Source organism: Pseudophryne corroboree, chromosome 2, assembly GCF_028390025.1.
Source record: "Pseudophryne corroboree isolate aPseCor3 chromosome 2, aPseCor3.hap2, whole genome shotgun sequence".
NCBI lineage: Eukaryota > Metazoa > Chordata > Amphibia > Anura > Myobatrachidae > Pseudophryne > Pseudophryne corroboree.
This window is the reverse complement of record NC_086445.1, coordinates 742179204-742204208: the sequence shown is the minus strand read 5'-3', so window position 1 is coordinate 742204208 and position 25005 is coordinate 742179204. Positions and strand designations below refer to the sequence as shown.

General features: G+C 46.8%; 1 protein-coding gene across 3 annotated transcripts in view; it reads right to left on the bottom strand.

The window, feature by feature from the left end:
* Positions 1 to 25005, bottom strand: part of MAGI3 (membrane associated guanylate kinase, WW and PDZ domain containing 3) — a 676662-nt gene that overhangs the window by 116415 nt on the left and 535242 nt on the right. For all 3 annotated transcript variants that reach the window (XM_063955402.1, XM_063955400.1, XM_063955401.1), the window contains 2 exons: positions 12475 to 12667; positions 4183 to 4374 (listed from right to left, as the gene is read on the bottom strand). In XM_063955402.1, the coding sequence (XP_063811472.1) occupies positions 4183 to 4374; positions 12475 to 12667 (385 nt within the window). The remainder of the gene's footprint in view (positions 1 to 4182; positions 4375 to 12474; positions 12668 to 25005) is intronic.

Genomic DNA, 25005 nt, shown 5'->3' with positions numbered 1-25005 from the left:
AAGATTTTAGATTTTAGATTTTAAAATCGGTCTCACCGAGCCGTCTGGCTTCGGTACCACAATAGTGTGGAATAATACCCCGTTCCCTGTTGCAGGAGGGGTACCTTAATTATCACCTGCTGGGAATACAGCTTGTGAATGGCTTCCAAAACTGTCTCCCTGTCAGCGGGAGACGTCGGTAAAACAGACTTTTGGAAACGGCGAGGGGAATACGTCTCGAATTCCAATTTGTACCCCTGAAATATTACCTGAAGGATCCAGGGGTCTACTTGCGAGTGAGCCCACTGCGCACTGAAATTCATTGAGAACGGGCCCCCACCGTGCCTGAACTTGTAAAGCCCTAGCGTCATACTGAGAGCTTGGCAGAGGCGGAAAAGGGTTTCTGTTCCTGGGAACTGGCTGATCTCTGCAGCCATTTTCCTCTCCCTCTGTCACGAGCAGAAAAGAGGAACCCTTTTGTCCGCTTGCCAACCAGGACTGCGCCTGATAATACGGCGTCTTATTTTGAGAGGCTACCTTTTTTAAGGCAATACTTCCAAATGCCGTTTGGAATCCGCATCACCTGACCACTTTACTGGTATAATTGGACAACGCACTTATACTTGATGCCAGTCGGCAAATATTCCGCTGTGCATCATGCATATATAGAAATGCATCTTTTAATTGCTCTATAGGCAATAATATACTGTCCTTATCTAGGATATCAAATTTCCAGTCAGGGAATCCGACCACGCCAACCCAGCACTGCACATCCAGGCTGAGGCGATTGCTGGTCGCAGTATAACACCAGTATGTGTGTAAATACATTTTAGGATACCCTCCTGCTTTCTATCAGCAGGATCCCTAAGGGCGGCCATCTCCAGAGAGGGTAGAGCCCTTGTTCTTACAAGCGTGTGAGCGCCTTATCCCCCTTAGGGGGTGTTTCCCAACGCACCCTAACCTCTGGCGGGAAAAGGTATACTGCCAATAACTTTTTAGAAATTATCAATTGTTATCGGGGGGAAACCCACGCATCATCACACACCTCATTTTATTTCTCAGATTCAGGAAAACTACAGGAAGTTTTTCCTCACCAAACATAATACCCCTTTTTTTGGTGGTATTTATATTATCAGAAGAGTGTAAACTTTTTCCATTGCCTCAATCATGCAATGTGTGGCCCTATTGGAAATCACGGTTGTCTCTTCACCGTCGACACAGGAGTCAGTATCCGTGTCGGCGTCTGTATCTGAGGTAACGGGCGCTTTAGAGCCCCTGTATGAGACGTCTGGACATGCACAAGCTGAGTAGCCGGCTGTCTCATGTCAACCACTGTCTTTTATACAAAGCTGACACTGTCACGCAATTTCAACAGTACATCCACTCAGGTGTCGACCCCCCAGGGGGTGACAACACTATTACAGACACTCTACTCCGTCTCCTCATCATTTTTCTCCTCATACATGTCGACACAAACGTACCGACACACAGCACACACACAGGGAATGCTCTGATAGAGGACAGGACCCCACTAGCCCTTTGGGGAGACAGAGGGAGAGTTTGCCAGCACACACCAGAGCGCTATATATATATATACAGGGATAACCTTATATAAGTGTTTTTCCCTTTATAGCTGCTGTATTGTTTATACTGCGCCTAATTTGTGCCCCCCTCTCTTTTTTAACCCCTTTCTGTAGTGTAGTGACTGCAGGGGAGAGCCAGGGAGCTTCCCTCCAACTGAGCTGTGAGGGAAAATGGCGCCAGTGTGCTGAGGAGATAGGCTCCGCCCCTTTCTCGGCGTCCTTATCATCCGTTTTCTTGTATGTTTTGGCAGGGGTTAAATGCATCCATATAGCCCAGGAGTTATATGTGATGCATTTATTTTAGCCATAAAAGGTTTTCTATCGATTTATTGCGTCTCAGGGCGCTGCCCCCCCAGCGCCCTGCACCCTCAGTGACCGGAGTGTGAAGTGTGCTGAGAGCAATGGCGCACAGCTGCGGTGCTGTGCGCCTACCTTTATCTGAAGACAGGAAAGTCTTCTGCCGCCGATTTTTCCGGACCTCTTCACTCTTCTGGCTCTGTAAGGGGGCCGGCGGCGCGGCTCCGGTGACCCATCCAGGCTGAACCTGTGATCGTCCCTCTGGAGCTAATGTCCAGTAGCCTAAGAAGCCCAATCCACTCTGCACGCAGGTGAGTTCGCTTCTTCTCCCCTTAGTCCCTCGATGCAGTGAGCCTGTTGCCAGCAGGTCTCACTGAAAATAATAAACCTAAACTAAAACTTTCACAAAGAGCTCAGGAGAGCCCCTAGTGTGCACCCTTCTCGTCGGGCACAGAAAATCTAACTGAGGCTTGGAGGAGGGTCATAGGGGGAGGAGCCAGTGCACACCAGGTGATCCTAAAGCTTTCTTTAGATGTGCCCTGTCTCCTGCGGAGCCGCTGTTCCCCATGGTCCTTACGGAGTTCCCAGCATCCACTAGGACGTCAGAGAAATTGGAAAATGGTACAAGATCTGAGCTGGGTGGAGATCAAGTGTTGTCCTATAATCTTAATGCAAATTCCAGTTGTACTGCACAGTGGAGAAGTGAGTCTTTAGGGGTACCTTGTCCAAGGTACAAATGAATAATAAAAAATGATCTTCACATATGCAAAACTCCCACATGTAGTAAATGCAGTTCTGGTTTCCTATTTTTCATGGTCAATTTAGTTCATGACTTAAGGTGCATACACATTGGGCGTTTTTGCCCAGCGTGTATGCACAGCGATGATCGCTGACATCGCTGGGATGAAAAGCGCTCAGTGCATACACACTGAGCACTTTTCCCCCCTGCCCAGCGATGTCAGCGGCTTTCCATAGCAGGACGCTATGGACAGCCGCTCACCCCGCTGTTCATCTACTGGTAATACCAGCAGATGAACGGAGGCCGCCAGCGATAAAGCGGGAGTGCACCTCAGCGCTCACCGCTTGTCCATACACAGTGGGCGGCTTTGAGCTGAAAGCAGCTCAAAACACCAAAAGTGAGCTGCTTTCAGCTCAAAATCGCCCAGTGTGTATGGGCCTTTAGACTAAACTAAATTGTATTTCAGGAACCATAGAATAGTTGTATTTGATGAAAGGGGTGACTATTAAACAGTAGGGCATTAGATGCAGATGTGACAAGTACATTATTGCACATGGCCCAGATTGAGAACAGGGACTAGGTGTTTACCCCTGCGGTGTGCTGGGAAGTCCTTTCAGAAAGAAAAGCGCATAAGGAAATCAATATACGGTGTGCATTCAGTGAGCTTTGAAAATTAAACCATCAACTTTGTCATGTTGCCAATTATTTTGATTCTAGTTTGATCTACTCCTGGCATTAGTTGGTAGAAGTACCATGCTCAGCAGTTCTTGTGATAATATAACATGACAGTGCCAATGAAAAGTTAAATCTCATATATTAAAAAAAGTTTCTCAACACGTGAGGTGTCAATCGGCAAAAAATATAAAAATATCACATGTGAATATAGGTCATGCTAAGAGAACTGCACCTTTCCACGCCATTACTATTCAGGCAGGTTTGTGGCTTTGAGCTAATTGACTCGTGTTCCAGTATGCCTGGATGTCTCGCTCAGCAATGCGAGGCATTGTTAATGTACGCAACATCTGTTTCAGCACATTAAATATGAGCACAGTGAAGGATTACGCATAGCAGCTCTGGAACGTATTTATTTATTTATTAAGGCCACCCAGATGGATTTGCATCTGAAAATCAACATTAAGGCTAATATTTACACAGTTTTTTCCCCTTATGTATTGTGTTGAAAATCCCACTGAGCAAACGCACAGGAAAAAGCAGTACAGTATTTTGTTTTCATGTTAACTCTTTCAAAACTGATCATATCAGTTTTAATGAAACCATGAAATGAAGAGAAGTAATATAAAAAATACAGTAGAAAAGGAGAGAAGAAAACAAACGAATACAGATTATTTAGAAATTGTGTTGGAGAATTGATTGAGGGGTCTATTCATGAAGCAGTGAAAACTGTGGAGAAGTGAGCCAGTGGAGAAGTTGCCCAGGGCAACCAATTAGCACTGACGTAACACTGGCCATGGGCAACTTCACCACAGGCTCACTTCTCCACTATTTTCACTGTTCATGAATAGATCCCTGAGTATTTCAAAGAATTTGTACATTTTCTTCTTACAGTGCAGTAACATTTCTCACCTCCAGGTGGGGGCTTGTTCTTTGAGGTCAAGATGACAAACCCAAAGCCTTCATTTTCTTTGCGCTGTAAGATGACATCATAAGCCTCTGCTGGCAGCTTAGGTGCACCTGTCACCTCAAATCTATTCAGCCTGGGAGAGCCATTGAGAGCAGGGAGAATTTGCTGTGGCTCCTCCTCTTCTTGAGGTTTCTCTGAAAAGTACAAATAAACCAGACCCAATTACTTTAAATGTAACATGTCACAGCAAGATCCAATTACATGCGAAACAGGTGAATGTAATGTTTTACATTTGCTTGAACATTCATCCAGATGGCCTTAATAATGGTATTTTGTAATTTACCTATGGTGTCACAAACAATCTATGGGGCTGTACAGAGTTGTTTAGATAATGGATGCAAAAAGTGCATGCATAAATAGCAAATCTCCGCTCATATGCATATCTTCAGTTGTGTCCGACTCTGCATTGACGGCAAGTGCTCCTACTCACTTTATTATTATTTATTTATTTATTTCTTACTTACAGGACACTTCATGGTATCTGCAGTGTAGCACATTGTTAACAAAATGACAAATATTGAAAAAAGAAAAAAAAAATTATGGAACATGCTGCGGACACATCTGCGCACAACTACTCCAATCATGTGCATTATAAATTTGTAGAAACATAATCTTTGGTGCTTTACAGGCACATGCCCTTAAATATATGCAACCAATATCAAGATGGAGCTCCAGTTGAATAAAAAGAGATATATCAAACTTTTGAAAATACATTTCATAATGTAAATTGCTGCACTTATCTAAAAAATCAGAGCTTAGATCACACTACACAGATTTTTCAAATGAGCGTTGCGGTGGTCAGAGTCTTCGTTTCAAATTGTTGGATCTTAATAGAAAAACCAGAGTCTTGTCCATTCTGGGTTCTGGAATTAAACCCTCACACAAACAAATCATCCAGGAAAAAAGGCAAATGGCAGCTCATTAAATACTGTTAAAATATTTATTAGAATAAAATATTATTCACAATGATTTGTACTTTATATTTTTTATAACACTCTTCAGAGATGGACTTTTTAACCCCACTTAGGACAGATGTCAACAGCCTTCTGTCTCACCCTACAAGAGTTTGTGACAGTAGCAGCCACAGTGGTGGCCAATGAAGCACCTTCACAGTATGCATTTTGTCTCTAACGAGACTTCATCAGGTGTACAACAAAAATAAGAATTAAATACCTACCGGTAATTCCTTTTCTCGTAGTCCGTAGTGGATACTGAAGAATAGTAGATTACCATGGGGTATAGATCGGGTCCACTTTAAGAAATTAATAGTGTGTGCTGGCTCCTCCCCTCTATGCCCCTCCTAGCAGACTCAGTCTAGGAAACTGTGCCCAAGGAGATGGACATACTTTGAGAGAAGGATATAAACACAAAGCGGTGAGGTAATGAACCAACACACAATAACAACAAAGAAAGCAGAGCTAACCAGAACAGAGGAAAGCAACGCTAACTATAGAAGGATAGCAACGCTAACCAAATATGGAACAGGGAAAGCAACAGCAAACACAACCAAGAACACTTACAACCAGGTAAGCAGGAAACGAAGCACTGAGGCGGGCGCCCAGAATCCACTACGGATTACGAGAAAAGGAATTACCTGTAGGTATTAAATCCCTATTTTCTCTAATGTCCTAGTGCAGGCATTCCCAACCTCGGTCCTCAAGGTAAACTAACAGTGATATCCAGATTTTAGAACAGATGGTTGAAGCAAAATAACTAAAGTACTAATTAAGTCACCTGTGCTCAAGCATGGAAATCACGAAGAGCTGGACTGTTAGTGTGTCTTGAGGATCGAGGTTGGGAATGCCTGTCCTAGTGGATACTAGGGAATAGTAGATTACCATGGGGACGTCCCAAAGCTCCCAGAACGGGTGGGAGAGTGCTGAGATCCCTGAAAAACCGCCTGACCAAACTGAAGGTCATTCTTGGCCAAGGTGTCGAACCTGTAGAACTTAACGAACGTGTTCGAACCAGACCAAGTAGCTGCCGGACACAACTGTAAGGCCTAGACACCCCGGGCAGCCACCCAGGAAGAACCCACCGACCTTGTGGAGTGGGCCTGAATAGATCTCGACAGCGGCCGAGCTGCTGAAGTATAGGCCTGGTGGATAGTCAGTTTGAGCCAACGAGCAATGGACTGCTTGGAGGCAGGGTGACCAATTTTTGTATCATCATAAAGGACGAGAAAAGAGTAAGACTTCCTGTGGCAAGCAGTCCTTTTAATGTAAATCCTCAAAGCCCTACCTACATCCAGTGACTTTGGAGCAACGGAAGTATCAGATAATACTGGAAACACAATTGGCTGATTTACATGAAAGGCCGACACTACGTCAGTAAAAACTGTGGGCGAGTTCTGAGCCCCGCCCTATCCTCCTGTAATATCAAATAGGTGCTCTTACAGGACAAGGCCCCTAATTCTGACACCCGTCGAGCAGAAGCCAAGGCCAGTAACATAACAGTCTTCCACGTTAGGTATTTTAAGTCCACCCTATGCAAGGGTTCAAACCAATCTGACTGGAGAAAGGTCAAGACCACACTGAGGTCCCACGGAGCCGTGGGAGGAATAAAAGGTGGTTAAATGTGCATAACCCCCTTTAGAAAGGTCTGTACTTCAGGAAGCACCGCCAGTTGTTTCTGGAAGAAGATAGAGAGAGCCGAAATCTGAACTTTGATGATGACTAAACGTAGGCCCTAATCCACACCTGCCTGCAAGAACAGGAGAAAACGGCCCAGATGAAATTCCATAGGGGAATATTTTCTACCCTCGCACCAAGAAACGTATTTCTTCCAAATACGGTGGTAATATTTGGATGTAACCACCTTACGGGCCTGGATCATAGTTGACACCACCTTGGAAGAAAGACCCTTTCTGGTTAAAATCTCCCTCTCAACTTCCAGGCCATCGAATGTAGCCGCTGTAAGTCTGTATAGATGAACGGTCCTTGTTGAAGAAGGTCCTTGAGAAGCGGCAGAGGCCAGGGTTCTTCCAACGACAAGGTCAGGAGATCCGCATACCAGGCCCGTCGAGGCCCATCCGGGGCAATCAGAATTGCCTGAACTCTTTCCTTTTTGAGTTGTTTTAGAACTCTTGGAATGAAAGGAATTGGAGGAAACAGGTAAACAAACTGGTAAGTCTACGGCATCGTCAGAGCGTCTACCGCAACCGCCTGCGGGTTCATCGTTCTGGAGCAGTAACGAGGGAGCTTCTTGGTGATATGAGAAGCCATCAGGTCTATCTGTGGAGAACCCCACCGGTGAACAAGTTGTTGAAACATTTGAGGGTGGAGACTCCATTTTTCCGGGTTGGAGGTCGTACCTGCTTAAAAAGTCCGCTTCCCAGTTGTCCACTCCTGGAATGTAAATGGCTGAGATGGCCCTTACGTTGGCTTCCGCCCAAAGGAGTATTCTTGACACCTCTCGCGTTGCGGCCCTGCTTCTTGTTCCTCCCTGTCGGTTGATGTACGCTACTGCCGTGGCGTTGTCTGACTGCACCTGAATGGCCTGGTTCCGAAGGAGGTATGAAGTCTGTACTAGAGCAATGTAAATTGCTCAGAGTTCCAGGATGTTGATTGGAAGAGCAGATTTCTGAAACGACTATGTCCCCTGGAACTGCACCCTTTGGGTCACAGCACCCCCAACCCCGAAGGCTGGCATCCGTTGTCAACAGCGTCCACTACTGGGTATTGAAACTCCGACCCTCCACCAGATGGGAAACTTGTAGCCACCATAGCAGGGATATCCGTGTTTTCAGTGACAGGGTTATATGCTGATGCATGTGTAGGTGAGATCCCGACCATTTGTCCAGCAAATCCAGTTGAATTGGTCGCGCATGGAACCTGCCGTACTGGATTGCCTCGTAGGAGGCCACCATCTTGCCTAGCAAGCAAATGCAAAGATGAATTGAGACCACGCGAAAGGTTTCAGCACCAAACGGGCCACGGTGCATTCAGAATTGCCTGGACTCCTTGATTTCTGATTCGCTTGAGCACCCTTGGGAGCAACGAAATCGAAGGAAACAGGTAGACCAGCCGCTAAGGCCAAGGTGACATAAGTGCATCCACTGCCGTGAGAGTCCCTCGTTCGGGAGCATAACCAATGAAGCTTCTTGTTGAGTCGAGAAGCCACCATGTCTATTTGTGGGCAGCCCCACCGGTCGATGATCTGCTGAAACACCTGATGGTGGAGCTCCCACTCACCCGGGTGGAGATCGTGATGACTCAGGAAGTCCGCTTCCCAGTTGTCCACTCTCGGAATGAAGATTGCTGACATTGCTTTTGCATTTCTTTCTGCCCAGAGGAATATCTTTGACACCTCTCACATGCAGGCCCTGAGTTTTGTCCCTCCTTGCCGATTGATGTACACCACTGCTGAGGCGTTGTCCGGCTGTACTTGGATCGCGTGATCCTTGAGTAGAGGAGAGGCCTGAAATAGAGCATTGTAGATTGCCCGAAGTTCCGGAATGTTGATAGGAAGGAGGGCTTTGTGGGCTGACCACCTGCCCTTTAACTTAGCCCCTTCGGTGACAGCTCCGTATCCTCTCAGACTTGCATCTGTCGTGAGGAGGTCCCAATCCTGAATCCCGAAACTCAGGCCTTCAAGGAGATTAGAAGACTGCAGCCAGCACAGGAGGGAAATCCTGGCCTGAGGTGACAGTCGTATCATCCGGTGCATCTGTAGATGTGATCCGGACCACTTACTCAGGAGATCCAATTAAAATGTTCTGGCATGGAGCCTCCCATATTGGATCACCTCATATGAGGCAACCATCTCCTCCAACAATCTTATGCAAAGATGGATGGATACTCGAGCAGGTCGGAGAACCATGCGGACCATCACCTGAAGTGTTCTCGCCTTGTCCTCCAGGAGGAACACCTTCTGGGCCACAGTATCTAGTAACGTCCCCAGGAACAGGAGCCACTGAGTTGGCTCCAGGTGGGACTTCTGTAAATTGAGAATCCACCCATGGTGTGACAGAAGTTGGATAGTGCGGTCGACATGGAGCAATAAAAGCTCCCTGGATCTTTATCAGGAGATCGTCCAGGTAAGGGACAACATTGACCCCCTGGACCCAGAGCTGGAACATTATCTCAGCCACTACCTTTGTGAATACACTCAGAGCATTGGACAGGCTGAAGGGTAGTGCCTGGAACTGGTAGTGATTGTCCAGTAGGGCAAACCTCAGATAAGCCTAATGAGGTGGTCAAATTGGAATATGAAGGTAGTCGTCATAGATATCCAGGGAAACCATGAATTCCTGTTCTTCCAGGCCCGTAATCATTGATCTTAAGGATTCCATCTTGAACTTGAAAACCTTTAGATAAGGGTTCAAGGACTTTAGATTCAAAATGGGCATTACCACAAACAGGTTGGATTAATAACCCTTTCCACGTTGTTGTATTGGTACTGGAACAATGATGTGGGACTGGACCAACTTTTGGATGGCCTGTTGCGTATCCTCCAAAGCTGGCAAGCTTGATTTGAAAAATCGTTGGGGAGGAGCACCGTAGAACTCCAGCTTGTAGCCCTGAGAAATGAGGTCCTTGACCCAAGTATCCTGGCAGGAACCCTCCCAGACGGGGCTAAAGTGACGCAGTCGAGCTCCCATCTCGAGATCCCCTCGGGGTGGGTCGGCACCATCATGCTGAGGACTTAGTGGTAGCAGAATTGGTGCTCTGTTCTTGAGAACCAGTGTTCGCAGGCCTTCTTGTCTTGCCTCCGGTGCCTCTAGCCGCATTGGAGGCACCTCTGGCCCTAGATCGAAATCTATTAGACTGAAAGGACTGAACAGATGGCCCCGGGTAGGAACGCCTAGCCGGCGGGGCCCCAGTGGGAAGAAAATGTGTCTTTCCCCTGCAGTAATCTTAGAAATCCACGTATCCAACTCAACCCCAAAGAGCCATTCCCCAGAAAAGGGGAGAGATTCCACACTGCACTTGGACTCTGCGTCCGCTATCCACTGCAGCAACCACAAGGCCCTGCGCACCGACACTGCCATGGCCGAGGTCCTAGAATATTGCCCATCTCCTTGAGCGAGTCACACAGGACGCATGCTGTGTCCTAAATGTGCACCGAAGTGACCAGAAGCATATCCCAGGAGAGGCCCTCCTGAATTTGAGAAGCCCACATGTGAATGGCATGGGTCATCCAGCAACCCGCTATGACCGGCCTTTGCGATACACCTGCTGCTGTGTAGATAGACTTTAGTGTAGTCTCTATTCTTCTGTCTCCAGGGTCCTTTATGGTAAACGAGCCCAGGGCAGGCAGCAACGCCTTTTTTTAGACAGTCGAGAGACTGATACGTTAACTCCTGGGGGGTTTTCCCAGAATTACCTACCTTCAGGAGCAAATGGGAAAGTGTGCAAAAATCTTTTTGACACTTGCCATTTTTTGTCTGGATTCAGGGAAAGTGACATTAGGCTTGTTCTGTGTAAATAAAAACGACTGCTGTGACGCAGCATCCTCCAAAGGGAGTTTTAACACATCCCGTATAGCCAGAATGAAGGGTTCAAAACACTGAGCAGAAGTGGAATCCCCACTAAAGGGATCCAAGTCCTCCCCATCCTACTGTACATCTTCATCTGAATCAGAGAGTAGAGCAGGTAAACCACGCTTTTGTGGTCCTGAGTTAGAGATGAGGGCTGTGTAACATCTGCCCTGGCAGCTAAGTCTGCAACAGCCTGTTGTAGTACCTGAGTTATTTGGGCATTAGCAGTGAGTTGTGATGACATATCAGGCATCATATTTTTAAGGGCACCTAGCCAGGAAGGCTCTTGACCCTCTTCCCCAGCCCCCTTACTGAGTTGTGAAGATTGGCTGCACTGTTCACATGATACAGAATCAGATGATAAGGGAGAGAATCTGATGTAGCATACCCTGCATAGTTTGTGATTACCCATGTTCACAATCACATACACAGACAAGTAATAACTAGCAAGCCTGCCCCTTACTGTATGTGAGAGGGAGATAGAGAGAGGGTACCAGCACACCCCAGCTACACAGCCCCAGTGAGGCTGTAAGCGGTTATATCACAGTGAAACACCTATGATTACTGTCCCCTATAGGACACAGATTGTGTACAATAGCGGCTCCCCCCTTTTGCTACACCCTGTACCAGTTTCCCAGCATTTTCTGAGTGTCAGGAGGAGCTGTGTGTGCCTGCTGCTGTAAGCAGAGGAAGGCGCCAAAATACCGATGGTCCCGCTCTGAGGTAGCTCCCCCCATTCCTCAATGGTGCCGGAGCTACAGTGTGTTTTATACTGGCAATGTCTCCCAATTAGCTTAAAAACATCACACAAGTGCTAGTCTACGCCACTGCTAGACAGTGTACACAGGGAGCTACAGTGGGATCCCCCCAGGAGGGTCCCGTATGCCTCCACTGCATGTGAGCCGGACTTTGAACAAGGGGACCCCCCTAGCGGGGCCCCCGGTTTGTACTCACCATTGTTGTCACCTTCAGACCATTGTTAGGGGTGTGCGGCGTGCTGCGATTGCAACAGCTAATGCACAGTGCCCCACTGTACAAACTCTCAGGATGGTGATTCTGCAGCGGGTAAGCGGCTGACACCTCGCAAGGCCGGTGACCTCCCCCCCTAACTTCCATGGTGTAGGTATGTTGTTGCCCAAACAGCATACCGAAAATAATAAAAGTTTGAAAAGAAATTGAAGAAAACTCTCTGGAGCTGCAGAGATGTGTATCCTCTCCTGAGGGCAATTTTTTTCTAAACTGCCTGTGGGAGGGAGCATAGAGGGGAGAAGCCAGCACACCCAGTGAAGAAATTTAAATTTAAAGTGCACCGGCTCCTTTGGACCCTGTCTATACCCCATCGTACTAAGTCTCCCCAATATCCCTTATGGATGCTAGAGAAAACTGATATACAATATTTCTTTTTATATCTATTTTATATACAAGCTGCTATAATTGCCCGGGTTTCTGGATTACACTGCCCCAGCACCAATTGTCAGCAGCAGATAGTTACACGTATTTACTATAAACTCACAACTATTTTTTGGGTTTTTTTAATCCGAAAAGATTGGTGCAAAATTAGTCACTAGAAAAGAGGAAATCTCCCTGTTACACTAGTGCCATAGTATAACTCATCCTGTAGGTTTCAACTAAAAAAAACTATATACACCAAAAAAAAACCCACCTATTTAAATTACTGATTACATTTTTTTTATACCAGAAAATCCCCAAAACTACAGTTACAGTTAGCACTTGTTCTCCAAGTTTCTCCTACCTGTGTAGTAGATCTGCCGTCTCACAGTGAGTAGCACGTGACCGTTTCGTGCAGCAGTTGTCATTAAATCTAGGACCTGCTTATGGGACTTTCCTTTCACAGGAACGCCATCAATACAGATGAGTTCATCAGCAGCACGAAGACGTCCATCTTTTTCTGCTGCTCCTAATGGAATAATGGCCCCAATGTAAATCTGCAAGCAGGGAAGGGAGCAGTGGACTGGTTATTAGAGTATAAAACAATACAGATGACTCATACACACAAAATGAAAATGGTAGCAAGAATATTAGGCATCCTGTCTGACATATACCCCTTTCACATTGCAAAAACGACCCGTTATCGACCAGGCATATTGACGGGTCGACGTGGGTCAGTGTGCAATGTGAAAGGGCCCCTAGAGAATTCCCGGGTCACCTGACCCGGTAATTCAACCTGGGTAATAAGAATGGTTATTCCCAGGTTAAATACCGGGTCAGTGGCAGTGTAAACGGATTCCCAGGTCGATGCGACCCGGGACCCGTTTACTACATGGGGAGAGGCGGCACAGAGATGAGCACATCTCCCAGCGCCACCTCCACCCCCTGCCGCCGACTCTGCCCCCGCTGCCAGCGCAGAGGCTCCAATGCCGAATACCACCCGGGAAGGACCCGTTTCCAATTCCCGGGTGGGTTCTGGCATTGGAGATCTAAAAGGGGTATAAAGGTGTGTACACACAAAATAAATCTGTAAGATTTTGACTATATAGTCAAAATCTTAAGGAAAGTTAGTGCATATCTCAAGATGTTTGGCAGCTTGCAATCCCGATTCAATGCCAATGCGCGGTCCTGTGGTGTCGGTATCGCAAGGCTAGATAGACTATGCAGGCAGTCAATCTTGACTATCTGGTGTACTGTCTAGTACAAAGTATCGTCAAAATTGGCATTTAGTAAAAATCATACATAGACAAAATCGAAAGTACAGATAGTCAACGTCTGTGCTATCTGGGCTCTGGGGGAGTTCGCATAGTCAAAATCGGGGATAGCAAGGATCTCACCGTGTGTATGCACCTTAAGTTCACATAACCATTGGCATTTTCCACTCATTTTTTTTTTTGTTAGTAAAAAATACATCTGAAATGCAAATGATTCTCAGTAGACTTGCATTTTCACACGTGTCTGTAGAATTTCTTATGGATTGAAATGTACGAAAATGGAACAAGTGGCAGTTATGACAGAAGTTGATTGATTAGTATGTGATCTCTCTCCAAGCTTTGATAAAGCCCTACCCACTCCGCCTTAAGACCACCTTTACAAGATGCACAGGCTACTGACATGAGAGAGAAGCAGCTTCTCTCACAAGCACTTGTTAGCTGCTGCTCCTCTATGTTAGTAGCAGACTGTAGACTTGGAGATTATTTTGTGTGGAGTCATAGTCTCACGGTAGTAAAATAGAGGAGTTGATAGTCAAAGGTTTGGTGTACAGACTCTGCTGGCCTGGTCGGTAATACATTGGAAGTGTAGCATTTGGCTGTTAAGTCCCAGCCAAGGGCGACACTTTCAGACCAAGGAGGAGAGGATACTGTAAAGTGTGGGTGGGATGTACTGTATCTCACTCTAACTGCAAGTAATACCATCAGTGGCTCCCATTTACATGCATTAAATATGGATCAACAGTAATAGAGAAACACAGGAGTTTTCCATGGGAGCCTCTGCCATCTGCCTACCCAGGTGTGCCTCTGCTCCCTACTTCCCCAAAAGAGCCTCTCCATGTGTGCCTCCAGGACCCCTCCCCTTATCTCCCCATGTGTGCCTGTGATCTCCTCTGACCCCCTGTCTATGTGCTTTTCTGATTCCCTTTCCCAATGTATTCCTCTGACCACCTCTCCCCATCTCTAACCATACCCATCCACCATTCCCAACTGTGCCTTTATTTTCTCTTCAAGGCTGGTGGCTGCTGATCAGAAATAGCATGGGCAAAAGTAGAATGGAGACAAGACCGTGTTCAACATCACATAACTGAACCTAATGATGGCAGATAAAAAATTCTTAACATGATTATGTAATATGATCTGAGTTGAAGGAATTACATGTTGCCATTACTAGTTAGAAGGTGAAACTGTCTTTTAACTAACTGGTGCATTACAATCAGCGGCAAACTCACTGAAAACATGTTGGTCTCTTAAACTAGGAATCTATTCTATAACCCACTGACTTTAAAGGGTTATCGTCATCAACAGTGCTATCGCCAGGGATAACCCCCGCTGGTTATGACTGATTTCATAAGACGAAGTCTCACATTGTCTGAAAATCATTCAAAAATATCTGAATATAAAAATAGGATTTTAATTATCTACTGGTAAATCCTTTTCTCGTAGTCCGTAGAGAATCCTTGGGTTCCATTTAGTACCATGGGGTATATACGGGTCCACTAGGAGCCATGGCCACTTTAATAATTTGATAGTGTGGGCTGGCTCCTCCCTCTATGCCACTCCTACCAGACTCAGTCTAGGAAACTGTGCCCGAGGAGACGGACATACTTTGAGAGAAGAATAAAGATAGTAGTGAGATTCCGAACCAGCACACACAAACAGAGGAAAGCCAAGCTAACCTAACTTTAAACAGGAACAGCAACAGCTGAACCAACAATACTTAACCAAGTAACAATGCAGGAAGAGCGAAGCACCGGGCGGACGCCCAGTATCCTCTACGGACTACAAGAAAAGGATTTACCGGTAGGTAATTAAAATCCTATTTTCTCTTACGTCCTAGAGGATACTGGGTTTCCATTTAGTACCATGGGTATGTACCAAAGCTCCCAAACAGGGTGGGAGAGTGCTGAGGTTCCTGAAGAACTGCCTGGCCTCTGAGGACCTTCAGTTTGGTCAAAGTATCGAACTTGTAGAACTTAGCAAACGTGTTAGAACCAGACCAAGTTGCCGCTCAACAGAGCTGTAAAGCTGAGACACCCCGGGCAGCCGCCCAGGAAGAACCCACCGACCTAGTACAGTGGGCCTGTACAGATTTTGGAACCGGCAAACCTGCCGTGGAATAAGCATGCTGGATAGTGAGCCTGATCCAGCGTTCTATTATCTGCTTTAAAGCAGGACACCCAATTTTATTGGGATCATATAGAATGAACAGCGAGTCGGATTTCCTGTGACGAGCTGTCCTCTTTACGTATACCTTTAAAGCCCTCACAACATCCAAAGATAGGTTGGTTGATGTGAAACGCAGACACCACTTTCGGAAGAAATTGTTGACAAGTTCTGAGTTCAGCTCTGTCCTCATGGAAAATTAAATAGAGGCTCTTGTGAGACAAAGACCACAGCTCTGACACATGTCTTGCTGAAGCCAAGGCCAACAGTGTGACGGTCTTCTACGCAAGATATTTTACGTCTACCTCCTGTAATGGTTCAAACCAATCCAATTGGAGGAACTGCAGCACCAAATTCAGATCCCTAGGTGATGTGGGAGGCACAAAGGGAGGTAGTATGCACAGAACACCTTTCAAAAATGTCTGGACCTCAGGGAGAGAAGCCAATTGTTTCTGAAAGAAAATAGACAAGGCCGAAATCTGGACTTTTATGGAGCCCAGACGTAGGCCCACATCCACACCTGCCTGCAGAAAAAGCAGGAAACGTCCCAGGGGAAATTCCACCGTAGAATAAGTTCTGCTCTCGCACCAAGAGACGTATTTCTTCCAAATATGGTGGTAAGGTTTAGACGTTACCCCCTTTTGGGCTTGGATCATAGTTGGGATAACTTTGTTAGGGATCCTTTTCTGGCTAGAATCAGCCGTTCAACTTTGATGACGTCAAACGTAGCCATAATAAGTTCTGATAGACGAACGGGCACAATTGCAGAAGATCCTAGCGAAGAGGTAGAGGCCACGGATCTTCAAGGAGCATCTCCAGAAGGTCCGCATACCAGGCCCATCTTGGCCAGTCCGGAGCAATGAGTATTGCTTGAACCTCTTCCCTTTTTATTCTTTTGAGAATTCTTGGGATCAGTGGAGGTGGAGGAAACATGTACACCATCTGATAGACCCATGGAGTCGTCAGAGTGTCTACCATCACTGCCTGTGGGTCTCTCGACCTGGAACAATACCGCTTGAGCTTTTTGTTGAGACGAGAGGGCATCATGTCGATTTGTGGATATCACCACCGACGCATCAAGCACCTGAACACTTCCGGGTGAAGGCCCCACTCCCCCGGGTGTAGGTTGTGTCTGCTGAGGAAGTCTGCATCCCAGTTGTCTACTCCCGGAATGAAGACCGCTGACAACGCCATAGCGTTTTTTTTCTGCCCAGAGGAGAATTCTTGACACCTCTGACATTGCTGCTCTGCTTTTCATTCCGCCCTATTGGTTTATGTACGTCACTGCCGTTACATTGTCCGACTGGACTTCAATGGCCCGATCCTGAAGAAGATAAGAGGCCTGCAGAATGTTGTATATGGCCCTGAGTTCTAGAATGTTGATTGGAAGGGCAACTTCCCGACTTGACCATCTTCCTTGAAACTGCACCCCCTGGATGACTGCTCCACAACCTCAGAGGCTTGCATCCGTGGTTAACAGGATCCAGTCCTGAATTCTGAACCTCCGAATCTCGATGAGGTGAGAGGTCTACAGCCACCACAGAAGGAACATCCTGGGTTTTGGAGACAGACGAATCCTGGTGCATGTGAAGATGCGCTTCAGAACATTTGTCCAACAGATCGAGCTGGAAGTGTCTTGCGTAAAACCTTCCGTATTGAAGCGCCTCGTAAGAGGCCACCATTTTCCCCAGAAGGTGAATGCGTAGATGCACCGATATCTGGGTTGGTTTCAGGACATCCCGAACCATCGACTGGATTACCAATGACTTTTCCAACAAAAGGAACATTTTCTGTGACTCCATGTCCAATATCATTCCCAGGAATGGGAGCCTCCGTGTTGGCTCTAGGTGAGATTTCGGAAGATTCAGAATCCACCCGTGATTCTGGAGAAGTTTGGTTGAGATGCCAATGCTGTTCAGCAACCTCTCCCTGGACGGCACCTTTATCAGAAGATCATCCAGTTACGGAATTATGTTCACTCCCTGCTTGAGGAGTATAAACATCATCTCTGTCATCACTTAGGTGAACACCCTCGGTGCCTTGGAGAGAACAAATGATAGGGCCTGGAACTGGTAGTGACAGTCCTGCAGTGCAAACCGTAGATAAGCCTGGTGAGTCAGCCAGATCAGAATGTGAAGGTACGCATCCTTGATATCCAGAGACACAAGGGATTTCCCTTCCTTCAGACCTGAGATCACCGCTCTCAGAGACTCCATCTTGAACTTTAACACTCTTAAGAACGAGTTCAAGGACGTGAGGTTCAGAATTGGTCTTACCGAACCGTCCGATTTCGGTAATACAAACAAGGTGGAAATGTTGTGTAGATGAGGTGGAACTGGAACAATTACTTGAGTCTGTACCAGTTTTTGGATGGCCTGCTGTAAAGTTATACTTGCCTCTTGTGAAGCTGGTAAGCCTGATTTGAAGAATCTGTGAGGTGGGAACTCTTGGAACTCAGGTCTGTAGCCCTGGGAAACAAGATCTATTACCCAGGGATCCCGGCACGAACTTGACCAGATGTGACTGAAGAATTGTAGTCAGGCTCCCACCTGACAGACCTCCAGGCCTCGCGGTCCACAGTCATGCTGAAAGGCTTTGAGGAAGCAGATCCTGAGCTCCGTTCCTGAACACTTGCAGTTGCTGGATTGCATGGTTTACCTCTTGCGCCTCTGGAGGCCGTAGAAGCACCTCTGGATTTTCCCTTAAACTTGGCTGTCCGAAAGGACTGTAAATTTGAAGCTGAATAAGCTTTCCTGGCTGGGGGAGCTGCGGAAGGAAGATACGTAGACTTATCCTCAGTAGCTTTGGAGATCCATTTTGTCTAGCTGTCTCCAAACAAGGCCTGTCCTGTGAATGGTAGGCCTTCCACGCCTTTCCTGGAGTCAACATCAGCAGTCCACTGGCGTAGCCACAAGCCCCTGCGTGCTGACACTGCCATAGCGGTGGTGCATGCATTAAGCAAACCAATCTCTTTTATGGCTTCCACCAAAAAGTTCACAGAGTCCTGTATATGCTGCAGGAGTAAAACAACATCCCGCCCTAGACAAAGAACCCCTCAGTTAGGTTACCTGACCATTTAGCAATAGCTTCTGTGATCCACGCACATGCAATAGTGGGTCTTTGGGCCACCCCAGCAGCTGTGTACAATGATTTGAGTGTAGTCTTAATTTTACGATCAGCCATATCTTTTAGGGAGGCTGCACCAGGGACAGGTAATACAATTTTTTACGTGACAGCCTAGAGACTGATGCGTCCATTATCAGTGGATTTTCCCATTTTTTCCCTAACCTCCAGAGGAAAAGGAAAAGATGAGAGCAACCTTTTAGGGATTTGAAATTTCTTATCAGGATTAACCCACGGTTCTTCAAACAGGGTATTCAATTCCTTTGACGCAGCAAAAGTGACTCAGGACTTATTTTTTACAATAAAAAAAGATTCCTAACATTCCTCTGACACCTTATTAGGAATTTGCAGAACATCTCTGATAGCCTTTTTTCAAGGTCTCTATTCCCTGTGATAGAGCAGCATCCCCCCCCCCCCTCCACATCCACCTCACCCTTCTCCATGTCTGACCCATCAGCGTCAGAGTCAGACTGCAGAATATGGGCCAGAGATCGTTTTTGCGGACAAATGAGAGGGGGTTGAGACGCTGTTTTGGGGACTGAGTCTCTGTTCATAAACTCATCCACAGTCTGTCTTAAGTATTGCGTCTCCTTCTCATTGACGGATAGCTTTGTAGAAATATTTGAGATCATTCCCTTAATGTAATTAACCCATTCCGGTTCAGTCCCGCTATTCTGGAAAGGTGCACTGCCCTGAGTACCCAGTAGTGAGCCCCCTGGTGAAGAGGAACACTCCGCTGTACAAGAAACACACTCTTTTGCCTGACATAATATAAATGTGACAGCACACACACACACAAACACAGGGAAAGGTTAAGCACAATCAACGCACAAAGAGCCCTTCAGGGAGACACAGAGTAATTTGGAGCCAGCCCCCACCGCACCCTTATCGCTAATGCCAAGCTTAGCCAGGTCGCAGACTAAGTACCCTGATAGGGGACTTAGGGGGTCATTCCGAGTTAATCGCTTGTGGCCGTTGTTTGTAGCGCAGTGATCAGGCAAAAAAATCGGCAATTCTGCGCATGCGTATGGGGCGCACTGCGCACACGCGTCGTACTTTCACAAAAGCCAATGCAGTTTTACACAAGCTCTAGCGATGCTTTTCAGTTGCCCTGCTGATCGTTGAGTGATTGACAGGAAGTGGGTGTTTCTGGGTGGTAACTGGCCGTTTTCGGGGAGTGTGTGAAAAATGCAGGCGTGACAGATAAAAACGCAGGAGTGGCTGGGGAAACTGGGAGTGGCTGGCCGAACGCAGGGCGTGTTTGTGACGTCAAAATAGGAACTAAATAGTCTGAAGTCATCGCAAGATAGGAGTAGGTCTGCAGCTACTCTGAAACTGCACCATTTATTTTTTTTAATAGCAGCGCTGCGATACTTTCGTTCGCACTTCTGCTAAGCTAAGATACACTCACAGAGGGTGGTGGCTTAGCGTTTGCACTGCTGCTAAAAGCAGCTAGCGAGCGAACAACTCGGAATGAGGGCCTTAGTATACTAATAATCGCTCCCCTCTTGTTATGATCCCCTGGAACCGCTGAGGTAATCTGGAGTCACACTGGAGGAGCTGCGCATCTCTGTCAGGCAGCGTGTTAACTGCAAAGGGAAAATGGTGCTGATGAGCTGCTGGATCCTCTCATAGTGGGCACGTGGTCTTCCCACTTTTTTTATACTGGCTGAGGTAATCTGTTGCTTAAAATGGAGAGAAAACCGTTTTAAGGCTGTTTTTGCCAGTGTGGGTACTGTGGTGGTCATTCCGAGTTGATCGCAGGTAGCAACTTTTTGCTGCTCGTGCGATCAACTTGACGCCGCCTATGGGGGAGTGTATTTTAGCATAGCAGGGCTGCGATCACTTGTGCAGCCCTGCTATGCTAAAAAAGTTTCCTGCAAAACAAGACCAGGGTCAGACCTACTTACCCTGTGCGACGGATCCAGCGACGAAGGTCCCGGGATTGACGTCAGACATCCGCCCTCCAAACGCCTGGACAAGCCTGCATTCGGATCTCCACGCCCGGAAACTGGTGAGTAGACGCCCCGAAATGCCTCCCCGCTCTCAATCTTCTTGCGATCGCGCTAGCGATCACTTTCTTCTTTGTTAAGACCGCTGCTGTCACCGGGCAATGACACGCATGCACACTGCGGCTGCCGCGCATGTGCAGTTCTGACCCGTCCACACCGCATCGAAGAACCGCTGCGTGCGAACGGGTCAGAGTGACCCCCTGTGTACAGTGTACTGTGTTTGGAGACGCATTCCGCCCCGGTTAGAAGCTGTGCATCTCCATACCCTCATGCCGTCATAATGGCTGGCGACCCGCTAGTCGGGACGCCGGCTTAGTACTCACCACTCTTCTTTCTTCTGGCTCTGATTGGGGTGGCGGCGTGCTGCAGGAATGTGCACTCGACGTGGTGGGGCTTGCGAATAGTTTCCTCAAGGGCTCAGTGTCCTATCAGCGGGGAACAGGACCATTAACCCTTCAAGAGGTTGGGCCATTCTTCCCCTCTAAGTCCCACGAAGTAGGCATGCTGGTGCCAACCAGCCCTGCCTGAAAATAACAAACATATAAAGTAAATGCAGAAAACTCTTCAGGGGCTTCCATAAGCGTAACCGGCTCCTCCGGGCACATTTTCTAAACTGAGTCTGGTAGTAGGGGCACAGAGGGAGGAGCCAGCCCACGCTATCAAATTCTTAATGTGCCCATGGCTCCTAGTGGACCCCGTCTATGCCCCATGGTACTAAATGGAACCCCAGTATCCTCTAGTACGTAAGAGAAAAAGATTTAATTGTTGGGGAAAAAATTGTTTACCATTTACACATTTGTTCAAATAATTTAGTTAAATATAGGTTGATTTGACTGAATACTACTACTACTGAAAAGCTTGCAATATAAAAAAAAAAAAATATGACACCTGCATTCTTAAGCCTCCAGGCAAAGGTGCCAAGCACTGTTCAAAGTCTTCTGAATGTGTTTGGCTTACCTAATACGACAATACGACCTCAGCTGTCCAGGTCTAGGAAATCGTCAAATGCAGTTAATGTTTCTAATTTGAAGATGATCGATGTTGAAATACAAAATAAATAAGTCACTGTTCTAGTTTTTATAGGATCTGTATGTACTCAGGCACTCCTGTTGTCCTGAGATCATTAAAAGATGGAGCATTCCTTAATTATACGTAAGGCAAGATTGGCATTCCATCCATCACTGTCACTTGTGTCACCCATCTAACTGAATATTGCAAGGTAACTCTATGAAGTTGAATAAAGTGGTGCAATTCACACGTCCTCTTCACGTCGGGAAGTGACAAATGTGTCTGTGGCCTAAATAACGTGCACCAACCTGTAACCTGGGTACTAAGACTGTCTTGTATCTACACAGAAAACCTGTTTGTACCATTAACAAGAGCACAGTTACTTGACCAGTGTCACATCTGCCACCCAAGGGGGTACTTACTCTGATCATAGGGCTACTACCAACCTGGTAAATAAAACTTTATAGATCACTGTAGTAATAAACAATATTATAAATAAGAGTATGGGAATAATAGGTTGACCGTGGCCATGTCAACATGAGAATGCCATAATGTCAATAGAGAACATGTTGTCATGTTCATAATGTTGACATTCACTATGTCGGCACTGATGAAATGTTGACAACTGTCAACATTCTGTTGTCAACATTACGACTGCATACCTATACATATATACAGCCCACTTCTTTAACTTTCACAGATAAGGAGTGTTATGGTAGACTTACCATGGTTAACACTCTTTCTGTGAGATACATTGTGTTCCACAGGGAAACATCAGGGTGTAGAGTGGATCTTGATCTAGAGACACCAACAGGCTAAAGCTTTAGGCTGTCCCAGGATGCATTGAGCCTCCTCTATAACCCTGTCTCCAGGAACTGTGAGTTCAGTTTAGTTAACCAGTCCAATGCAGGAGCAGGCAAGAGAGAAGGCAGATGTTAGTCACACAGAACCACATTCTCATGACAGGAGAAGGTACCAGCGGCTAATACCATACAAACCCATAGAAGCGAGGTGCGTCAGGGTGGGCACCCTATGGAAGCCAATGTACCTCACAGAAAGAGTGTTAACCATGGTAAGTCTGACATAACACTCCTTTTCTGCAGCAGGGTACATTGGTTTCCGCAGGAAAACATCGGGATGTCCTAAAGCACTTCCTCAAGGGAGGGGACGCGACTTAGCGGGTATGAGAACCCAGCGTCCAAAGGAAGCCTCCTGGGAGGCGGAAGTATCAAAGGCATAGAACCTAATAAACGTGTTCACTGAGAACCATTTAGCCGCCTTGTACAATTGTTCTCCGGACGCGCCACGGTGGGCTGCCCAAGAAGGTTCAACAGACCAAGCAGAATGGGATTTAATAGCATAAGGAGCTGGGAGACCAGCCTGAGCATAAGCTTGTGCAATCAGCATTCTAATCCATCTTGCCAAGTTTTGCTTATTCGCAGGCCAGCCACGTTTATGGAAACCAAACAAGACAAAAAAGGTATCTGACCTGCTGATAGAGGCAGTCCTCTCCACATATATACGGAGAGCCGTTACCACATCCAAAGACCGCTCCTTGGAAAACAAGTCTGAAAAGATAAAGGCCGGAACCACAATGTTAAGGTGAAAAGATGACACCACCTTAGATAAATAACCTGGGTGAGTTCTTAGAACTGCTCGGTCACGGTGAAATATTAGAAATGACAGATGACAAGACTATGGGGTAAATTTACTAAGGTGGGAGATTTTTAGAACTGGTGATGTTGCCCATGGCAACCAATCAGATTATATCTATTATCTGCTAGGAGCAGCTAGATAAATGGTAAGTAGAATCTGATTGGTTGCCAGGGGCAACATCACCAGTTCTAAAAATCTCCCTTCTTAGTAAATTTACCCCTATGTGCCTAAGCCCAACACCCTTCTTGCCGAGGCAATAGCCAGCAAGAACAGGACCTTGGCCGTGAGCCATTTAAGGTCCACCGATTCAAAAGGTTCAAATGGAGACTCTTGAAGGGCATTCAATAAAACAGACAGATTCCATGGAGCCACAGGAGGGACATAGGGAGGCTGAATCCGAAGGACACCCTGAGTGAAAGTATGAACTTCAGGTATAGACGCAATTTTTCTCTGAAACCAAACCGACAAGGCAGATATATGAACCTTGAGGGAGGCCAGACAAAGACCTAAGTCCAGGCCTTGTTGCAGAAAAGCCATAATTCTGGACGTTCTGAATATGTATGCATCATAATTCTTATCAGCACACCAGGTGAAGTAAGAATTCCAGACCCTGTAATAAGTCCGGGCAGATGCCGGCTTGGTGGCCTTCAACATAGTTTGGATAACCGCCTCGGAAAATCCTCTGACCCTCAGGAGTGATGCTTCAAGAGCCACGCCGTCAAAGCCAGTCTGGCCAGGTCTGGGTAGAGACAAGGTTCCTGTACAAGGTCTGGGTGCCGAGGAAGTAGAAGGGGATGCTCTGTCGACAGACCCTGCTGGTCTGAGAATCAATGCCGTCTAGGACAAGTAGCATTCCTCCTCCTTGTTTGAACTTCCGTAGGAACATGGGAAGGAGCGGCACTGGAGGGAACACATAGGGCAGCCGAAAGTTCCATGGAATTGCCAAAGCATCCAAGAATGATCCCTGGTTCTTGTTCCGAAGACCGGAACTTTGTAATTGTGTCGACACGCCATCAGGTCTACATCTGGTAGGCCCCACCTGTCCACTAGGAGTTGAAAGACTTCTGCATGAAGACTCCACTCTCCAGCCTGCACATCCTGGCCTCTGAGGAAGTCTGCTTCCCAGTTCAGGACGCCCGGGATGAACACTGCCGATAATGCTGGCAGATGGCGTTCCGCCCAACAAAGGATTTTTGACGCTTCCAACATTGCCATGAGACTTCGAGTGCCGCCTCAATGGTTTATGTATGCCACCGTGGTGGCATTGTCTAACCGTACTTGAACAGACCTGTTCTGTACCAGATAATGCATTGAACACCACCCTCAACTCCAGAATGTTTATTGGGAAGAGTGATTCCTCCTTGGTCCAGCGACCCTGAAAAAAGTGTTGCTCCAACACTGCACCCCATCGCCTCAGACTGGCGTCCGTTGTCAGCAGGACCCAGTGGGGATCCAGAAGGGATGCCCCCTGTTCAATTGCTGGTCCTGGAGCCACCAGGTCAGTGTTGGACAATCCTGCAGAGTCAAAGAAATCATGTGAGATATGATCCGATGAGGTAGTCCGTCCCACTTGGAAAGGATTAACCTCTGTAGTGGGCGGGAATGAAATTGAGCACACTCTACCATGTTGAAGGCCGACCCCATCAGGCCAAGTACTTG